Source organism: Prionailurus bengalensis, chromosome B2 (assembly GCF_016509475.1).
Source record: "Prionailurus bengalensis isolate Pbe53 chromosome B2, Fcat_Pben_1.1_paternal_pri, whole genome shotgun sequence".
Classification (NCBI taxonomy): domain Eukaryota; kingdom Metazoa; phylum Chordata; class Mammalia; order Carnivora; family Felidae; genus Prionailurus; species Prionailurus bengalensis.
In genome coordinates this window covers 139,439,078-139,456,074 of record NC_057349.1, presented here as the reverse complement: position 1 = coordinate 139,456,074, position 16,997 = coordinate 139,439,078, and the positions used below count along the sequence as shown (strand labels likewise).

Genomic DNA, 16,997 nt, shown 5'->3' with positions numbered 1-16,997 from the left:
AGAATAGCCGGCCAGCAGGATTTGACCTATGGCCTACAGGCTGTCATCCCCTGTACTACAATGTGCATGCAATCAGAGGAAGGATTTTTGTCTGTCTCACTACTATAATCTCAGTTCCTAAAATCACGGTTGGCACACAATAGAAACTAAAATATTTACTGAATGAATGAATGCTTTGGAGGAATATCCATCAAGAAAAAAAAAAAAAGACTGACAAGAAGAAAACACTGAAAAAGCGTTTAGAAAATATGTGCATTGACCTAAAAATGAAAATACCCTGAAAATTAGCTTATTTTGGTAAAAGAGCTAAGACGTGAAGAAATAAAAGCTACATATACCACATTTCAATTACTTTCTCAAGTATCCATTTTAAGATTTCTTACTGGTTACAAATGCTAATCATTTTGTGGATTTATAACTGGTATTTTTAAAAATAAAAACACAAATTGGAAAAAAAATAGGCGAGATGATCATTTAGTTATAAGCATTCTAGAAGTACATACATCAGAACTACAGCTCTTTAAACATTCTATTTCTGTCATTCTCAACATGGATACTAATCAAAATAATCTAGGAAGTTTTTCAAAGAAACATCTTAAGTCCCCAGTTCTTATTTAAATGCAAGGAATTGAAATATTTAGTTTCTAAAAGAGCAAATTTAAAAGACACACAAGAAAAATACTACATTTATAGATTTCTAAAACACAATACTCAGACACTTATGAAATAAGACCTATTAAGCATATACATTGGAAAAGGCAGTGTTTCCATTTTCTTTTCCTTCTGGGAACGGCAGTATCCAGGAAATACACACAGTTCCTTTATGATCCAAACTCTAATCAATTACAACCTTTTAAGCACACTTTTTGTTAAACAATAAAACTACCCTTAATGTTCTTACCAGTATTTACAGTTTCCTGGTCAATCATGCCTCCTTCTGCAAAACCTTCCAAGTCATCCACTTTAACTTTTTCCCATGGTATGTATGTAACTCCAAGATCCACATCCCAAAATTGTTTATATTCTGTTTTTACACCTTTGTTTAAAGCCCAAGCAATCTATCAGGAATGAAGAGAAAAAAAGAAAGCTCAGGTATACTGTAAAAACAAGGTAAAATGTTCAAAATTATATGTAAACTATGTGAATAAAATTAGTTGGAGAGCAAAGCCTCACTGGATGCTAGAAAAATAATAGTAGCCAAAGTTTTTCCATGTATGTCCTGTTTTTTGTTTGTTTTTAAAATAAAGCCTACACTAGAAAGCAATGGTATTTCTAACGTGGGATTTATTCCACTTCTTACTAACACTTTAAAAAATCACATTTCCAGGGGCGCCTAGGTGGCTCGGTCGGTTAAGCGTCCGACTTCGGCTCAGGTCATGATCTCACAGTCCATGAGTTCGAGCCCCACGTCGGGCTCTGTGCTGACAGCTCGGAGCCTGGAGCCTGTTTCGGATTCTGTGTCTCCCTCTCTCTCTGCCCCTCCCCTGTTCATGCTCTGTCTCACTCTGTCTCAAAAATAAATAAACGTTAAAAAAAAAATTTTTTTTTAAATAAAAAAAAATAAAATAAATAAAATAAAAATCACATTTCCAGAAACAATCAAATCTACTTTTCACCATAAAAATGTCAACCTACATTAGCAATAATTAGAATAGTTAGAATAATTTAAATAAAATCTTGGTAGTCCAGGAAAGGAGACAATTTAGTTTACATAAAGAAACTCACTGCCATGAAATGACAAAGCATGGGCATAATAACCCTGAAAGTAGATATCTTAAAAGTTTTTAACTCAGTTGCAGAACCTGATGGAATAAATTATCTCCAAGTAGCAGAAATAAAATGTTAGTCACAGAAAAATACACAATTAACAGTTTAAAGGCAGAGGGAAACAAAACATGTAAGTCCTTCACAGTGGCCTTTGATGTATAACACAAGATGTGAAAAAGGAGAAAATAATAATGTAATTAAGAAGTATGATTAGGAAGCACTGGGAGGGAGAAGTGAATTCAAGATAAACTTGTTGGGGCGCCTGGCTGGCTCAGTCGGTGGTGTGTGTAACTCTTGATGTTAGGGTTGTAGGCTTGAGTCCCATGTTGGGTGTGGAGATTACTTTAGATGTGGAGAGTATTTAAAAATAAAATGAAGGAAGGAAGGAAGGAAGGAAGGAAGGCAGGCAGGCAGGCAGGCAGGCAGGCAGGAGGCAGGCAGCCTTATAAAAATGAAAAAGTTCTGGGGCGCCTGGGTGGCTCAGTCAGTTGGGCGGCCGGCTTCGGCTCGGGTCATGCTCTCACGGTCCGTGAGTTCGAGCCCCACGTTGGGCTCTGTGCTGACAGCTCAGAGCCTGGAGCCTGTTTCAGATTCTGTGTGTCCCTCTTTCTGACCCTCCCCCATTCATGCTCTGTCTCTGTCTCAAAAATAAATAAACGTTAAAAAATAAAATAAAATAAAAAATAAAAAATGAAAAAATCCTGCTCATAAAATGGTGCCCTGGGTGACTAAGAGAACTACAAGTGTGATTTCAAAGAATCACTGGACTAAAAGTTTTAGTCATTGTTTTACCTATATCCAATTCGATAACCCAACAACACTGAAATAATAAAGTTTCCTAGAGGTTTTCCTGTAACATTAAAAAATGAAGATGGATCGGGGCGCCTGGGTGGCGCAGTCGGTTAAGCGTCCGACTTCAGCCAGGTCACGATCTCACGCGGTCCGTGAGTTCGAGCCCCGCATCAGGCTCTGGGCTGATGGCTCAGAGCCTGGAGCCTGTTTCCGATTCTGTGTCTCCCTCTCTCTCTGCCCCTCCCCTGTTCATGCTCTGTCTCTCTCTGTCCCAAAAGTAAATAAACGTTGAAAAAAAAAAAAAATTAAAAAAAAAAAAAATGAAGATGGATCAAATATATAATTCTAATATACATTCTAATAATTCAATAAAACAAGAGCATGGGTCCCTCCTCTCCAATCTTACCTTAATGACCTTGGACCCAATTTTATATGATCCAGAACTAAGTTTCTGAAGAGCCCGGAAAGCATCTTGTCGGTGAACCATGCAGACATACGCACAGCCCCTGGGAGGAATCATCTATTAAAAAAAATTTTTTCTTTAGATAAGGTGTAAGTAAGGCAATTCATTCTGGCATTATTTTATGGTTTTAATGAAACAAATCATTACTAATACTGAATGGTTTTCCCTTCTCTTCCTATGGCTATTTACTGGTACAATCCATGTACAACTAATTACTTAGTTTAAAAAAAATTCAAAACTTATTTGGGTTGCACTCTAAGCCATAACATAAGCAAAATCTTGATTATCACATGTCAATTAAAGTTTTTCTAATGCACAATAAAGAAATTTTTAAAAATGTAAAAAGATATGGATACACCACCAGGTAAAAAGAAAATAATATTGTATGGCCAACATATTTGAAAGCACAGAATTTATTTATAGTACTTCAATTTTTCCACGTGTTACACCTAGTAATGTGAGAAAGATTTTTGTTTAGGGAAGTATCTTGTCCTTAATATAAAATCTATAATCTACAACAAATGATAAAACTAAAGTTTTTCAATTGTATAAAACTTCATTTTATCCAACTGCTTCTGGATAAAGGCTTTACCAGAATAAGAAAATAGCCTTAAGTGTTTACACTTTCAATCAGAGTTCACTTCAAGCTACTTTCCAAACTTCAATCCCAAACTTCTCAAAAGAGAAGTCTATCTAACCCCTTACAAATTTCTTCATCTTTTACAATATAGATCCAACACTTTTATCAATGCACTGAAAAATTTTCTTCAACTTCACTAAGTGATATGATAAATCTAACAGACTTTCTACTCAGTTCTCAAACTCTCTCAAAACCAAGTGAAAGGTTTATAAATTTTTCACCAAATTTTCAAATCCTGGATTTTATCACTAGCCATTCAATATATTCCAGTTCACAAAATAACTCGGTGCCTACTGTTTATAAGCAGTATGCTCTTTAAAGGTAATACAGGGGCGCCTTGGGTGGCTCAGCAGGTTAAGCATCCAAGTTTTGCTCAGGTCATAATTTCTCAGTTTGTGGGTTTGAGTCCCATGTTGGGCTCTCTGTTGACAGCTCAGAGCCTGGAGCCTGCTTCGGATTCTGTGTCTCCATTTCTTTCTGACCCTCCCCCACTCGCACGCGAGCTCTCTCTCTCTCTCTCTTCAAAATTAAATAAAAATGTTAAAAAAAAAAAAAAAAAGGCAATAAAGAAGAGGGGAAGAGACAAGGCAAACTAATGCCCAAATGAGTGTGGAACAAGAAAGACTACAAATGTCGCAAGTATTATGACAATCCAAATGCTACTTGGATTCACGATCTATTCAGAGCAATGATTCCTGACTCTGCATTAGAATCACCTGTTTAAGTTGGGACACCGTGATAAGAACCTAAAGACACTGATCCTGCACATCCCTATTTTTTCAAATGTCAATACATTTCTGGTATCTCGGCTAAGAGAAAATCAGAAACAAAATCAGAGGCTATATGATCAAGGAAGGGCTATGACAGTCATGTTTTGACAGGTGAAATTTAAAAAGACAAAAGATTAAGAAATGCCTGTAACATTCTCATGGTGTAGAAAGAGGAATATGAAACTCCTAAGTTGAAACATCAATCAATCATCTATTTATTGTCTGTGCAACTCAGGTGAATCACTTAGATTCCTCACTGGTAAAATAACAACATGGGAATTACTTAACCAGCTTCTTGTGAGATTCCAAACAGATCATATATAGTCGAAAGTAGTATATGAAATGGTCAATTCATATGAAGAGTGCTGTTACTAATGTGGAAAAGTCAAATTTGGCCACTTAAAAAATGTTGGGATCTAAGACTAGAAAGGAAAATCAGCCAATTTCCCGGTAAATAATGATAAAAGGTTCAAACAGACATAAAAGTAGAACAGTGAATAAAATCAGAGGGCTAATGAATCAGAAAGCTCCTTAAACAAGCAAATAAATATAAAACATTCCATTACTCAGTTTTAGCCCCAGGGAAACACAACAGACCTCCAGGAAGAAGCAAATACTCAAAGAAGGGAGACTGGGTGGGGCCAAAGCACTGCAAGAATCGAGTTGAGGAGTGAGTTATGGTCAAGTTACTGGAGATGCAGTGGCCACACAGATTTTCTTGCCTCAGAGGGAGATGGGGAAAGGGGAGTGGACTGGCAAAAGATTGGGTCCCCAAGTCCAACTGTGTCTCCAGTACTAGCTATGTGCTCATGTGCAGGTGATTACAATTCTGGGACTCAGTTTCCTCATTTTCATTATTTAAAAAAAGAAAAGGAATTAAACTAGGTCACACATAGGGTTCCTGCTAACCCAAACATCTGATGACTTTAGGAACCAAGTGCTATACTGCTATAAAACCCCTAAGAATATTTTGTTAGAATTCCACTACGTAGGCAAAATTAATTGAGGTAAACAAAGCAGCAGAAATAAACACGAAATGATTAAAGTCAAATAATCTTTGTAAAGATGTGCAATATTAAAAAGGACACTACTGGGCTAATTACGAACCAAAGTGAGTCTTTGTATGGGTGAAAATCCTCTATATAAACTATTGTGTAAGAAGTGATACTTACATTAATGGATTCAATTTGTCCAAACTCTTCAAACAGATTGGTTAAATCTTGCTGGGTTGCCTTCTTATCCACCTGACCAACCCATAAAGTAGTACTACATACTGTCAAGACACAAAAGAGACAAACGTTCTAAATCACACAGACACAGTTACTTCTTGCAAGCAGCTGAGGAAAAAGCACTAAGAACAATAATTTAAGATGCATATTTAAAACTTAAGTGACATTTTTATCTGCTACACTTAAAATGAACTAAAATCCCAGGTATCCATTCACATCTATTATGAATCAACCTCTTGTGTGTTACCTGTTCTCAAGCTTGGCTGTACACTTAAATCACCTGTGGATACCTGGGTTTCACTCTAAAAGATGAAGGGCTATGGGGCGTGACAGATGGGTATTGGGAGTTTTAAAATTCTGTAGGTAATTCTAATGTGCAACAAAGTCACAAAAACACTTCACTGCAATCCTAGCTGTGTACCTTTAATCTTTCTCTGCTGGAATGATTAAGTGGATGTTTCTTTCTAATCAACAGCTGAATTTGAAGATGGCACCTTATCCTTAAGGAAATAATTTGCATGGAGATATAAAAGGGAAAAGGCTGAATTAGAACCTGTTATCATGAAAAACTTAAAAGATACTTTATGGGAAACCACTTCCCTTTAAGAAACAAAGCTACACATGAGACATCTTACCTACTTTAAGCTGTACGGTTCATGCGTCCATGAACATTTTCTTTTCCTGAAGACACTTACTTGTAAAACGTTAACAACAGCTGATGTGTTTGTGGAGTTTCAATAAATTTAGATTAAACCAATGTCATTTTTAAACACGAAGTTTCCAGCTTTTTGATGCTTTTTTTATCTATTACAGGGCAGGCCTACAGCAGGTTTTACTCTATAGCTAATTTCAGTGCCGCCCTAAGACGTGACCATTGCAAGATCTCTACTGAACGAAGGTTTTCAACCAGGTCTCTTTATTACAGTTTATTCGAACTCAAATGTTCTCCAGACCAGTGTTAGCTTTAGGAATCGTTCAGCTAACGGACTCCCTGGTAGCATTCTTTCCCTCACATACTCTCACCCTATACACACATAATATTCAATAAAAGTCTCCAGGAGCAATATGTTAGTTTTATTCTATTTCTGTAACAAAATATCACAAGCTTAGTAGCTTAAAACACAAAAATGTATTCCCTTACAGTTCTGGCAGTCTAAAATGCGTCAACAAGCCTGCATTCTTTCTGAAGACTCTAGGGAAGAATTTGCTAGCTTCTACAAGCTGTCTGCATTCCTTGGCTCAATGACTCCAACTTCCATCGTCAAAGCCAACAGTTGAGCATTCACCTATCTTCATCTTTCTCCTTCCCTCTTCACATCACCTTTTCTGACTCTCTTATTTCCTTCCTAAAAGGACCCCTGGATTACACAGAAGGGTCCTTCTGGATAACCTGAGTTAATCTTCTTACCCCAAGATCCTGATTAATCAGATCTACAAAGTCCCTTTTACCACGTGGATCTGGATCTGGATGTGAGTATCTTTGGAGGACCATTTTTCAACCTACCACAAACCCTCAGGAAATTTCTGGACCTCTTTCACTGAAGAGTTCCCACCTCTTCATTATTCTGTCTACCACATCACAGCTGCTTTAACTTAATCTCCCTGACATATTTTCCATGTTTCCTCTGTTTCAAGGTAGTCTCTCTACAAATTTTTCCCACAGACAACTTTTTTTTTTTTAATCCAAAAAGCAATAATCAATCTCCCTCATCCCAGGAGGAGAGGACATAGATTCCTAGAACATTACTGCTTGTTGATGTTTCATATCCACTGAACTAGTCACAAATACGCTTGTGTTCTAAGAATCAATGGTAGAGAAATACTATCTTAAGTGTTTAAAATGTGCTGGGCCACATGAAATTGAGATTGCTTCAGGGTAAGGAGAGTTTTCAGGTAAAAAAAAATGAGGGACATATTTTTCACTGTATTTTCTTTCCTTTTTTTTTTTTTTTTTTTTTTTAATGTTTATTTTTGAGAGACAGAGAAAGAGAGAGAGCAGGGGAGGGGCAGAGAGAGGGAGACACAGAATCCGTAGGCTCTGAGCTGTCAACACAGAACCCGACGCGGGGCTCGAACTGTCAAACTGTGAGATCATGACCTGAGCTGGAGTCGGACCCTTAACCGACTGAGCCACCCAGGTGCCCCTACTTTTCACTGTGTTTTCTTATGTACTTTCTGAATCTTCTTACTGTGTTTTACCCATAAAAACAAACAAACAAACAAACAAACAAACAAAAAACCCCCACCATAATAGAAAATAAACTCCATGGTCACTAACTATGTAAATGGTAGTAGCTGTAATATGACAGGTAAAGTGAGGAACTAAATGAAAGAGACTGAATGTAAAAGCCCTATCCTAAAACTGGTGATTCTGAATGTCCTAACAGTAATCACAGGAGGAGGCACAACAGAGATTTTATGGTCACACCTTTGATGGTATTTCTTTATCAGACAGCACTAAAATGTTTGAATTTGGTTTCTCACCCTGAAGTGACAAACAGAAACTTTTAGAGTTAGGAATATCGACATGATTAAATTAATACCTACTTTTGTAATCACGTAAGATTCTGGCAAGATCAGCTTGCTCAAACTGCCAGAACTTAGTAAGATGGATGCTGCCTTTAATTATAAGCCTAGATTTCCAGGATGCTCCGGGATAAGTTATACCAATTATTTACCTCATGGCAAAGAATTTATTTGGAAACCTCGAGAAACCAGACAACCAGATAAGTGTTCAGCTGATTCTCTGATGTTAAGAGAATGATAATTTATTCCATTTCATGTACTTTGCCCCTCTGCAGTCTGTTTGTTCACCTTAGAAATCATAACTCACTAGGAATCTTCAGGAAGAATCTGGCACTAATTACTACTCATATGCCCACCAAGTGAACTCTCCCACAAACTCTCACAATCACCAAATTTGTTATAATTATACATTACAGATTAATACGTAAAGGAGGGAAAGTTTGTACAATGGGAATCTCTCCCTCAGAGCTGATCCAGTAAGTTTATAATTAGCATTAAAATTTACATGATTCTTTCAATAATTACTCCCCAAACCTGGTGGTCATACTTGGTTACAACACTATGAATAGAAATCAGTGTCCAAGTAATAGACAGTAGGCCGAATCCCCTTTATATACCATTAAAGTTCTAAATTTTCTAACTTGCGTTAAAAAAAAAAAAAATGAATTCTCAGTGATATGTTTCAGTAGAACCTGCTCTTCCTTTTCTTTCCTACTCTCTCATGTTACAAAAACCAAGGATAAAATTATTCATTTACCAAACGACTCTGGTTTCTTAGTCTAAAAATACAGTTAACTTTAGCAGTTGATTATTTTCTTAATATTTGTTGAAACCAAAGCTTTGTAAAAGCATGTCACTTACCACTTAATGTTTTAGATCTAATTGGAGGTAATCCCTTCTTCTGTCGTTCTTTCTCCCTTTCTCTTGCTCTCCTTTCACTTGAGTATGAACGTGATGATTTCCTCTTTCTTTCTCTTGAGCGTGAGCGTGATCGCTTTCTGTGTTTACGCTTTCGAGAACCAGATCGCGACCGAGACCTTCGTTTCCTTGGCGATCTACCAAAAAACAAATCTTATTTTACTTCTAATGACAGTATTATTCTTCTATCAAATTTCTCACTTCTAGGTAAGAACAAAATACACACACACACAAGGATGTCTTATATTTAGCTACCTCTTAAAAAATGTTTAAGTATAGTGAAGTAAACAGGCATTTTCTCAAATCTATGTACTGCTCAGGCCCACACTAGTAATAGATGTTTGCTTGCAATGATTCTAACTGAGACCGGGAAGAAGAGAATGAGACTCCACTAAGGGCCTTACTTTCCTTAGTCTCTTCCAACTCATTTTTCAAACAAAAGTTAAGAATAGAGATAAAAGTCTGAAGAAATAAAAAGATTCCTTACGTGAGTAAGATGTTACACTTTTAAAATGAGAGAAGAGAGAATGTTTCCAACAGACCATTAGCTATTAAAGAATTCTGCTTTTAAGTTTTTCACTTCTCAAATTTCAAGGTGCTTGACTTTAGAATATAAGGTGATACTGAAACACTGTTTCTTTTTTTCCTATCAACCATAGCCACTGCACTGCTTCAACATGCTTAATAAGGAGATATTATTAAGACAAAGTATCTGCTAAGATTTCAGCTCTAACACTGTCATTGCTTTAGCAAGATTATTCAATGACTGAGATGGGTCTAGAGAAGGGTGAACTGACGGGTTCTCGTTTATAAGAGGTAAATACAAATAACTTCTTGAAACATATAAGAAATGACTGAAAAAGTTGTCAGATACTGCCCCTCTTCCAGCATATATTGTTCAGATTCTCAGGGGTATTAATGTGCAAAAAATAGGGTATATTATATTGGAAACTAATGACTTTAAGTTTTAAGACAATATGTAGTAAAAACAATGTTTATGTACATGAGAATTAACAGGTTAAGGAATCTTCAACTCAAATCTGAATAAGCATGTACATTAATGAGTCTCAGCTATGTTGAAAAGCCCACAAAAGAAACTCACAAAGAAAAATTATATATTTTACAATTTGATACTATGTTTAATGTTTACAAAGATAATTCTTATAGCTTTATTTTTATGATCATTTTTGGTATTATAAGATGAAACAAAATATAAGGATTATAATGGAATTTCTAATACTGTTCCTCTATAGTTTGATTTAACAGTTTTCAGAGGCAATAATATCCTAAGCTGGGTGTCATCATAATATTACTAACTAAAATCAGGTATAATCCAAAATCCCATTCTTATGATATGGCTACAATTAATGTATATTATTCAAATAAATGGCAACAGATATATCTGATTAAAAAGAGAAAAAAGTATTTTTCTGTTTTTGATATTCTAATTACTCCTTTCTGAGAGACTATAAGATGTCACTCTAAGAAATACATTTCCTTTACTATTGATACAAGGAAATAGAGCCAACTTTTAAAAGTTCACACACAGCTATTCTTAAGTATTATTGTAGAACCTTGAACGAGATCGTGAATGTGTTCTTGATCTTGAGCGAACAGCCACTTTTTTTGCTTCTTGTTCGAAGATCTCCTCTTCCACTCCATCTTGCCCTTCATCTATATCCATGTCCTTGAAAGTCAAAAGAAGGGCAAACAAAATGTCTGATTGAAATTTCAGTATATATTGACAATTCTGCCTTACAAAATATTCACCATAGTAGCATCAATGCCTAATAGTAAAATCGTTAGTGTGGAGCTTAAGTGTGAGGAAAAAATACTTAGGACAGTACCATTATTTTACATAAAAATATTTTACATACGATAAAAATTATTACATTTTATATTTTCCTCTAATTAATTAAAAAATTTTTTGACCCAGAGAAATGTTTACTTTTTACCTGTTGCTGAATATCTATAGAATCATCCAAATTTGCTTCAGGTTCGAGGAAATGCTGTTGACTGCTCCCTTGTGATGGTGATGCTGAATGTTCTGATCCAAATGTTCCTTCCTGACTATCCTGAGGGGTTGCCTGTTGAGAATGGATACAAACACACAAACATTAGGAAAGTATGCATATTATTACAAAAGAATTTAGACATGCAAATATCACAATTAAAGTTTTAAAAAGGAGCCCAACACATATAGAAATCCCATGTTAATAAACCTAAAATTACAGTTTTGTAGAAATCCAAGTTTACATAAGAGCATGGGATATCTCCGTAAATGAGTGAAAAGAATATATTAGAATGGAATGGTAAGAGCAAGTAGGTGTTCAAATTTTTAACCTGTGGAAAAATATAAACATTATACTTTCAAAAATAAAGGGATTATATCATGAATGATATATAATGCCACTAAGTTAAATGAATCCAGAATTTCAATGGCAATTAGCATTTTTATAAAATGCTATAAGTTAAAATGCTGTAATACTTTTAATATTAAAATATTGTATATTAAGGAACAAAGTCATATATTACATGTATAAAGGAAAAGCAAAGCTCAAATACCATTATCAAATTAACTGATCTTGTAAAACAGTTCCTAACTTGGGCCTTCCTCAACCTCCATCTCTAGAAATTTGCAAAATAATATTAAGAATTACTCTGATATATAAAACATTTCTGAAACTAACAAAAGTTAGGCAATGAAGGCTAATTAAAGGAACACTTTAATTTGAACACTTCTTACCCCCCTTTTTTTTGCTGGGACTAGATTTACAGCAACATGATATAGCGACACTGCTTATGTGGTATTTATTAGTATGAACCTGATTCAGCAATTACATATACTATGGTGTTAACCAAATATGAGGAAACTAATTATGAAAACGTCTCCCTACATAAACTTTCCTAAAACATCTTCACAGGTGTTGAAGATCAGTAAAAACAGTTCCTGGCAGTACACAAGCTGGGAGTTACTGTAATAATTAACAGAGAAGAGCAATTCAAAAAGTCTGTTCCCTTGCTACAGACTCTGTGATTGTGAACAAGTTACTTGAACTGTGAACTTCAGTCCCATCTATAAAAGGAATACCAGCATAGTGACTACGTTATAAATTTCAAAGTTGCTCACAGACTAGATCTTAACCATTCCTACCACAAAAAGAAATGACAGTTTTATGACATGATAGAGGTGTCAGCTAATTGGGATACATAAATCTATCAAATCATGATGTTGTAGACCTTAAACTTACATAGTTATATGTCAATTATATCTTAATATTTTTTATGTTTATTTATTTTTGAGAGAAAGAGAGACAGAGCATGAGCAGGGGAGGAGCAGAGAGAGAGAGGGAGACACAGAATCCAAAGCAGGCTCCAGGCTGAGCTGTGAGCACAGAGCCTGATGCAGGGCTTAAACCCACGAAACGCGAGATCTTGACCTGAGCTGAATTGAAGTCAGATGCTTAACTGAGTGAGCCAACCAGGCACACCCTGAGTAACGGTTAAGGGGGAAAAAAAAAAAATCTTACTCTAATGACATTTAATCTGAAAGAAAAAAAAAACATAAAAATTAAGAGCCAAAAAGAGCATTTAAAGAACCGTTCCAAGTCTCTTATTTTACGAAGAACAGGTTCTATAAGAATAACTAACATTTTCAAGATTGAGAAATAAAGCTGAAGTTGGAATTAGAAGACTTCTGTGAAACACCTACCACATACCACAGTACTGGCCAAAATGTCAGTAAGCAAGCATATTCTTCCAGAACAAATCAAACAAAAACCTTTTAAGCACAGTCCTGGCTTAGGTCTTTACAACAGTATACTAACAATAGAATTTTTAACACAGCAAGGAATAATCAATTCCATCCTGAGTCTCATATTTGGTCCTGATTCAGTACGCATATTTTCTTCACATCAGATTTTTCTTACTTCTCCATTTATCTTAAGCTTTGTATCCACCCACCCTTGTTTTTCACCCTATTTTTCTATTTAATGCTTAATTCTTGGTATAACCACCAAGATCCACCACAACTAATTTTAGTTTCTGAGTTGCTTTTTTGAGTTTTACCCATTTGGAAAGACTGTGATTTCATGAACTTTATTCTTTCTTAAAGGTCTTGTGAAGAATGAAGAGAAAATTTACATTAAAAATTCAACTAAAATTCATCCTATTATCTTGCAATTAGCAGCATTAAGTCCACTAGATCCTTTTTTATATCTAAGATATATTTTGGGATCTTAGAGGTCTTATATTCCTATATATATTGAAACATTTTGCTATTTCATCATCCTAAGAATTATTCTAATTCATCAATTGTTCCCAATTATTTCAAGAAAGACTAAAAAAGGGGCACCTAGGTGGCTCAGTCAGTTAAGTATCTGACTCTTGATTTTGGCTCAACTCATGATCTCACGGTCATGAGATCGACCATGCAGGGCATGGATCCTGCTGAAGATTCTCTCTGCCCTTCGTCCACTCATGCTCTCTCTCACTCTCTCTCAAAAAAAAAAAAAAAAAAAAACTAAAATAATACACAAAAGCAAAAGCAAATTAACTGTCAAGAAGGGTAATTTAACAGTGCAATAAAATCATCATCATCCAGTTTTACTGCGTTACTAAAAATACTGTATATTTCAAGGTATAAATAAAAATGGAGACACTATCTCTGTAGTCTGCTTTTAAGCTCTCCTTGGAACACGGCTGAATATTTAGATTTTTCCATTTCTGTACATAATGGCAAAGAGAAGAAAAGTGATAGAGGAACATAGTTCATAATTATTACACAAAATAAAGATGAACACAAAGAAAGAGCAGCATTCTAGACTCCAATGATGATGGTGAAATTTAGTATCTAAGTGAAATAGGAGACTATGAGTTTTCAGACGACCACATCCTAAATGTACTTCTCAAACTCCAAAACTAATGGCAGAAAAATTGTCTCTAAGAACAAAACTAGGGTCTTTTCATCTACTTAGTCACATAACTAGAAGAACTTTATCTTGCACCATTGTGCAACAAGCACCTGGACTGTTCTATTTTGCTAAAAGAACGTGTGACATTTTTTCAGGTGTATTTATCTTGAGAGAGACAGAGCAGGGGAGGGTGAAGAGAGAGAGAGGGAGGGAGAGACAGAATTCCAAGCAGGCTCCTTGATGTCAGTGCAGAACCTGCAGTGGGGCTCAATCCCACAAACCTGAGATCATGACCTCAGCAGAAATCAAGAGTAGGATGCTTAACCTAGTCACCCAGGTGCCCCAAGAACATGAGACATTTGAATTTAATTGGTAGCATTTCAATTACATATATTAAAATTGCTCATGAAGTTTTCTTCCCTATCTCTTTTAGCCTCACTTCTGTAAATTATCTGTAAGATGATGCCAAGTTTATTTAAAAAGGATCCATTGGACCCAGGTGGCAAATGACTATTTTTCTGATATACTGGTGTACATCTTTAGTATACGTCTTGGTATACATCTCAACTTTCTTCAATGATGTCCTCATGTAAAGCATCAATACTAAAAAAATAGAAGAGGATTAATGGCAGCTAGTAGAGACTTTTTTCAAGATTGGATTAACACTCATTAAAGGTCACATTTTGAGGGATGCCTGGATGGCTCCATGGGTTAAGCGTCCAACTGCTGATTTCGACTCAAGTTATGATCTCATGGTTTGTGGAATCAAGCGCTGTGTTGATCAGCTGTCAGTGTGGAACGTGCTTGGGATTCTCTCCTTTCTGTCTGTCCCTCCCCTCACTTTTGCAGACACTCTCTCTCTAGATAAACATTAAAAATAAATAAAAATAAAAACTTAAGTGTCACATTTTAGTCAGTTATAGATCCCCATTCCTCCACTTTTTTCTGTATCAGTGACAGGAAAAGACTTCATCAAAGGCTTTACTGAAATCCCCATATGCTATGCTATAATCCTACAACCTCAGGACCATGAAATGCAATTTATGTGAGCCAAGACATCAACTCCAGGCTCTTAATACTATCACCCATCTTAGGTTTCATCATGTTCAATTTACTTTGTCCATATATTCTCCTATATAAAAAATTACTGAATCCAAGTAAGTTACATAATGACAGCTCTTAATTAAGTTGTTGAATCTTCCTTAATTGTTTTATTCCTAACATTCTTCTAAAAGCCCTTTTTGTTAGTCATACTATTTTCATTGTCAGCATTTCATTTTGAGCTATAGCTGTCCTGACATCTTTTGAATATCCTGATAAAACAATTACCAATATCATGATCTACAACTTACTCAAGACAACAGCAATCATTCCCTTTCTGACATGACTATCACTCCCTTCACAATTTGGTCACTCCCTGGAAGGGCTCTGTTTTCAGTGGTTTTCTCTTGTTAGGGACACAAGATCTCAACCTACATGCAGGTGTGGTCAGGGCTGCAATGAATGGGGTGGCACCAGCAATCCTATTCTTTTCTCTGAGACATAAAAACTTTTAGGCCGCCATAATGAGCTCACTGGTGAACAAAATGCTTCCTTTTTCTGCACATGCCACCCTATCTTAAACACACTAAGGCAACTGGTTTGCCAATTACACACTTTATTAAATTGAATGGTTACTCTGTTGATACACTTTCTGATTCTAAATTTGCCATAAGTTTTGAACATTATCCACCTGATGTATTAGAAAAGTTGCTTTTATTCCACGACTCCCTTTCTTTAACACTCATTTTTGAACAACAGAAGCTTTTAAGAACATCTACTTCTTTCAAAAGGATCTTATTACTGGGATGCCTGGGTGGCTCAGTTGGTTGAGTGTTGGACTTCGGGCTCAGGTCATGTTCTTGTGGTTTTTGAGTTCGAGCCCTGCATCAGGCTCTGTACTGACAGCTCAGAGCCTGGAGCCTGCTTTGGATTCTGTGTCTCCCTCTCTCTGCCCCTCCCCTGTTCGTGCTCTCTCTCCCCCCAAAATAAACAAACATTAAAAAAAATTTTTTAAAAAGGATATTACTGTATCCTTTAAAACTGTGGAGGAAAACAAATAAATAAAATTGTGGAGATAATGTATAGGATAATTAACTAAGAGACCAGAGTTCTGTTTTTCTTTAGTTGGTGAGATTCTTCAAACAGAATAGCCCTCTCTCAAGTTTCTAGCAATTTTCACTTCAATAATGTGGGTGCTAATTTTAAAAGTACTACCTTCATTTTACTGCTTCTGTTAAACCTTCTAAAATGAAACTAGATCTAAGACAATCAAAACCGTCACATTTATAGCTGGACAAATCTGTTGTTTGGATAAACTTTTCCTTCACTATTATCCCGTCTCTTTGACAGCTCTGTGATTTTTTATTATATCACTGACAACCTGGTTTTTTCCATTGATTTACAACTTGTGCTTTTCTTTAAACAACATCCAAATGTTCTGCATTGTACTCTACCTTTAAGTCTCTGAATGCTCAGGCAGACCTATCTGCCTGACATAAAATACTGCAGAATTCCATTCTCATAACTCCAGGTGTAAGTTCCAACCTAGCAAATACCATTAATGTCCATTTTATGTTTACTGTTTGCATGAAAAAGATAAGTTCAGATCCCAGCAGTGTCTCAAGTGTTTGCCATACCTTTAATCTAAAATAACTCTTCCCTTTGGGGCACCTGGTGGTTTACTCAGTTAAGCATCCAACTTGGGCTCAGGTCATGATCTCACAGTTCACGGGTTCGAGCCCTGCGTTGAGCACTGTGCTGACACCTCAGAGCCTGGAGCCTGCTTCAGATTCTGTGTCTTCCTCTCTCTGCCCCTCCCCTGCTCGTGCTTAGTCTCCCTCTCAAAAATATATAAACATTAAAAAAAATTTTTTTTTAAGTAACTCTTCTGTCTTATTTCTACTGTCCTTCACTTGCACCTCTACCATCACAGGAACT

The 16,997-nt window shown here is 35.9% G+C and overlaps 1 protein-coding gene across 9 annotated transcripts in view; it reads right to left on the bottom strand.

Annotated features, from left to right (window-relative positions):
* The window catches only part of SCAF8 (SR-related CTD associated factor 8), a 219,501-nt gene that overhangs the window by 139,124 nt on the left and 63,380 nt on the right, over positions 1-16,997 (bottom strand). For all 9 annotated transcript variants that reach the window (XR_006299092.1, XR_006299093.1, XM_043592654.1 and 6 more), the window contains 6 exons: positions 11,061-11,192; positions 10,680-10,792; positions 9,049-9,242; positions 5,605-5,705; positions 2,966-3,079; positions 902-1,058 (listed from right to left, as the gene is read on the bottom strand). Coding sequence is in view for 7 of the 9 variants with exons in the window: in XM_043592654.1 (XP_043448589.1) it covers positions 902-1,058; positions 2,966-3,079; positions 5,605-5,705; positions 9,049-9,242; positions 10,680-10,792; positions 11,061-11,192 (811 nt within the window). In the remaining 2 variants the exon portion in view is untranslated. The remainder of the gene's footprint in view (positions 1-901; positions 1,059-2,965; positions 3,080-5,604; positions 5,706-9,048; positions 9,243-10,679; positions 10,793-11,060; positions 11,193-16,997) is intronic.